Source organism: Apis dorsata, unplaced genomic scaffold, assembly GCF_000469605.1.
Source record: "Apis dorsata unplaced genomic scaffold, Apis dorsata 1.3 scaffold_247, whole genome shotgun sequence".
Taxonomy (NCBI): domain Eukaryota; kingdom Metazoa; phylum Arthropoda; class Insecta; order Hymenoptera; family Apidae; genus Apis; species Apis dorsata.
The window spans coordinates 143,942-148,219 of NW_006263526.1; the positions used below are offsets into that span (position 1 = coordinate 143,942).

Here is a 4,278-nt window from a genome sequence, read left to right on the forward strand (position 1 = left end):
TGTAAAAAAATTATTTGAAACTATAAAATATATGTAATACCCCAGATTTAAATAAAATAGAAATTGTATATATAAATACTTTAGTCTACTATTCATATAGCTTGATTCAAATTTCGTTCATGATTCATTTTCATGTTATATAAAGTTTGCAATGATTTTGTTTGTGAATAATGGGTAATGTTTCTGAAAATGATTACAAACTGTAGAACTAAAGTATACTATACAAATGATATTGCACAACTTGATCTGCAATGGTAGTTCTTGTCTATATACAGGTCGCTGCGTAGATTGGATAGAAATGTAGTCATCAGGATGGGCTGTTGATTGGCCCACAGTTCAGATTGGCAATGCAGTGTAGATCTTTTATGTGCATTCACGAAGATGACGATGACTGTGAACATGGAAGTGCAAAATAGAATGTCACATAATTTTCGCCTTTATTTGGCGAACATCTTTCATTAATTGAAAGTATATTTTTGTAGTATATATTGCACAATATACCTACACATGCAATAAAAGTGCCAATTGGTAATATTATCATGCTTCTTTTTTTAATATATATAAATATTTTTTGTGCTAAAAGTCAATGATTTAAATTTGAACATAAATCTAATATTTAGATACTGAATATTCATCTACCTAACAATATATTTATATAATAAACCTAAATTTTTTATGTTTGTTTAAATATGATTAAATTTGTTTTCATTGAAAATATAGATAAATCAATTGTTACTTGTAGATAAATCAGTTGTTACATCTTTGAACAATTCATTTAAGAAATTAATTTCATTCATAATTGAATTCATGTAAGTACAATATAACTTTACAAGGACTGGGTATTATTAATACCTGCCACGACCAGCTGGGGAACGACTTCGATACCTTGATGTGCCAGTGCCTTTGTTGGTATAATAATCAGCATTTGGATCTCCACTATTATAGACATCCTGTGTATATCCATCTCGAGTAACATACCCACTGGCACGATTAGTCATATAATCTTCTCCATAATAGTCTCTACTTCTATTTCCACCACCCTTGCCTGCATAATAACCTCCATAATCTGCATACATATTATTTGCTCTATAATTGAATGCAATAGAGGCAGCAGAACCATAACCTCTAGCTGCACCTCCTCGATTTCCTCTGAATCCTCCCATACCACCCCTGCCTCCACCACGACCTCTACCCCGTGAAATCTCAACCCTTAATTTTGCACCCATAATTTCTGTACCATTCATACTGCTGCAAGCAAGTTCTGCTTCATTCATATTTAAAAATTCAATAAATGCAAAACCTGGCGGGTTAAATGCTACCCAAACTTTGTTTAGCTTGCCATACTTTTCAAATTCTGTTTGAAGATCTTCTTTTTTTATACTTTCATTTAATCCACCGACATAAACACGCGTATATCCTTCTGGTGTCATTTTTACCTAAAAATTCAGAGGTACACAAAACTGTTTTTACACTTAGAGAAATTTGTTAATATATATAATACAAAAGGAGTACAAATAGTATACGACTATATATTTTAATTTTATTTCATTATTAAAATTATTAATGAAATGATATAATTCGATATATTAAGATAATAAATTTTCACAATGGATTCTTTATTAGCTATAAAACAAATCTTGAATAGTAACATATCAAAGGCTTGCGCGCCAATGATTTCACAGATAGTTATTAACTTCACATCAATGTACTTACTTGTACTTTCCTTATAACTTTCAATTCTTAACTAAATTTCTCGAAAAATTGAGTAGAAAAAGAATATCCAGTACGCTGTTACATACAATCAATAGAGAAGAATCAACCGGGGTTCACAGTGCACAGAAACTGCATCCGATGTCTTGGCGTCTCCAACCCAGACGCCAAATGCACGTACAGTCTGCTCGGATAAATTAATTTATTTTAGGAGAATATACAATATGAATAGAAGATTTCTCTCATTTGAAACTTTTCTCTTGATAAAATATGCAATAATTGTTTCTAAATAAATTATTTAAACATTCAAATGGATAAAATCTTTCATTATATTTTATTTGTATAGAACAATTTATCTGAGTAAACCGTACTCATACTTTTTAATGTTGCTAATTATATCGAAAACAATATAAATATATTACAAAACAATAATTAATTAAAATTTTTAACAACTTCATATTTTAAATTTATTTGTAAAATAATTATATTTTGTAACAATAAAAATATTTTTAAACATTTTAAACATTCTAAACAATTGACTATTGATTTAATAAATTATTGGTTAAGTAACCAAAAATTGCTTCAAAAAATCAATTTTCATAATAATTTAATAATATAAATATAACTGAAATTATAGAATTAAATATAATAAATTTATAATAAATGATTGATATAAAAAATATTACATTTTAATTCAAAATATTGTATATCGTTAAATTTGTTAATTACATCATATAATAATGCGTATGCATGATATATAAAAGATAGAGTAATACTATAGTTATATGAAGATGGCAGTTTAAACGATATTGACAATGTTATTGGGATAACCATAACTTTCATAACGAAAATGTCATAATTAAATCAAAGAATTTTATTTTGTTTATTGATATAATTTATTGTTATCCAACAAATGGAAGTTACCTGATATTATTAATATAAAGATATATAAATTTATTTGCTAAAAATTTGACATTTCATTTGAATCGTCAAGTTGAGTTTAATAAAAATGCAACGATACGATATTCTTATTCAAGAGATAGAAGCGATAGATGATTATTTGGGTCCAACTTTTCGGTAAGTTTAATTAAATAGTTTTTTTTTATTGAAAATTTTGTTAAAAGACGCGCTTTTGGAATATTATCCCTTCACGCAGATGCGACATTTATCATGCATATGCGCACTAGAAGGGTTGAAAAGGGGGTGAGCACCCCCGTAGAAGAATAAAGAAAAATTTAATTAGGACTCTATTATGTCAAGATTGTCAACTAATCAAGTTGACAATCTATTGTCAACTATGGTTCCAAAACACGAATATCTTTTATATGAAATAGAATCTACAGATACTAATAGTATAGGCCTTGTTTTCAGGTATTATTATTATTATTAGACATTTATTGGAAAAAAAATTTCAAAAAAAAATGAAAATCAATTATTATTATTCTTATTATTATTATTATATATTTATTATTATATTTCCTTTTTAGAGCAATTTATGATGGTCATGAACATCAAAAATTTATGGAAAAGCTTGATGAGCGCATTAAAGCACATGATAAAGATATTGAGAGAATGTGCAATCATCATTATCAAGGTTTCATTGATTCAATTAGAGAACTATTACAAGTTCGTTCTCAAGCACAACAGCTTAATGTTAGTTTATAACTTAAAATTAATTTTATACATAAAATAAAAATGTATGATAACAAAATATTTTTTTATAGGCTGAAATATTGGAACTTGATAAACGTATCACTGCCACTGCCACCAAAGTAATAGAAAAAGGAGAAGAGCTTGTTAAAGCACGTAAAGTAGAAAGTAATATGGCTGCAGCAGTAGATAGTCTCACGATGTGTCTTCCTGTTTTAGCTGCTTATGCAAAGTTACAAAAACAATTAAAAGATAAACGATTTTATCCAGCTTTAAAGACATTGGAACAACTAGAACATCATGATTTACCAAAAGTAACAAATTACAGATTTTCTTCACAAATTACTCAACAAATTCCGCAGTGAGTAATGTCATAAGATAAAAAACTATTTATTTTTACAGCAGAATGTAACTAAAGAATAATTTACACAGACATATTAAGTGACATTAAGTGATTGACAGATTACAATAATTTTAGACTACGTGAAAATATAAAGGATGCTTCCATGTCTGATTTAAGAGACTTTTTAGAAAATATTAGAAAATATTCACCAAAAATTGGTGAAGTCGCTATGAGACATGTAAGTAAAAAAAAAAAATAGAAATTAAGAAAAATAAATATTCTTAAATTAAATTTATTTAGTAATAAATTATATGATTACTGAGAGTTACAGATTACTGAGAAAATATTGTACATTCAAATTTCAATCTTAAAACTTAGAAATATAGTTAAAAGTAAAAAAATTTGAATTATCCAGTTTTGCTATATTCTTCTTATTTAAGAAAATGTAAAAATTCTGATTTATATATATTATTAAAACTTATATATTTATTTAAATTTTTTTTAAATTTATTTTTAATTAATGGAATTAATTTATATTCTTTAATTTATTAATTTATTATTTTATTATTAATTTA

At 26.4% G+C, this 4,278-nt stretch overlaps 2 protein-coding genes across 2 annotated transcripts in view; one reads left to right on the forward strand and one right to left on the reverse strand.

Annotated features, from left to right (window-relative positions):
- Positions 1–97: 97 nt before the first annotated feature.
- On the reverse strand, positions 98–1,901 carry LOC102675007 (RNA-binding protein Rsf1-like). Its single transcript, XM_006615893.2, has 3 exons — positions 1,714–1,901; positions 853–1,436; positions 98–391 (listed from the first exon to the last, which is right to left on the reverse strand). The coding sequence occupies exons 2-3, from the start codon at positions 1,428–1,430 to the stop codon at positions 364–366; spliced, it is 606 nt and encodes a 201-aa protein (XP_006615956.1). The 5' UTR covers positions 1,431–1,436; positions 1,714–1,901; the 3' UTR covers positions 98–363.
- Positions 1,902–2,477: 576 nt separating this feature from the next.
- Positions 2,478–4,278, forward strand: part of LOC102674881 (exocyst complex component 6B) — a 5,561-nt gene continuing 3,760 nt past the window's right edge. Inside the window, exons 1-4 of the mRNA XM_031510589.1 lie at positions 2,478–2,787; positions 3,198–3,363; positions 3,435–3,721; positions 3,839–3,941. Of these exons, the coding sequence (XP_031366449.1) occupies positions 2,720–2,787; positions 3,198–3,363; positions 3,435–3,721; positions 3,839–3,941 (624 nt within the window). The 5' untranslated portion in view covers positions 2,478–2,719. The remainder of the gene's footprint in view (positions 2,788–3,197; positions 3,364–3,434; positions 3,722–3,838; positions 3,942–4,278) is intronic.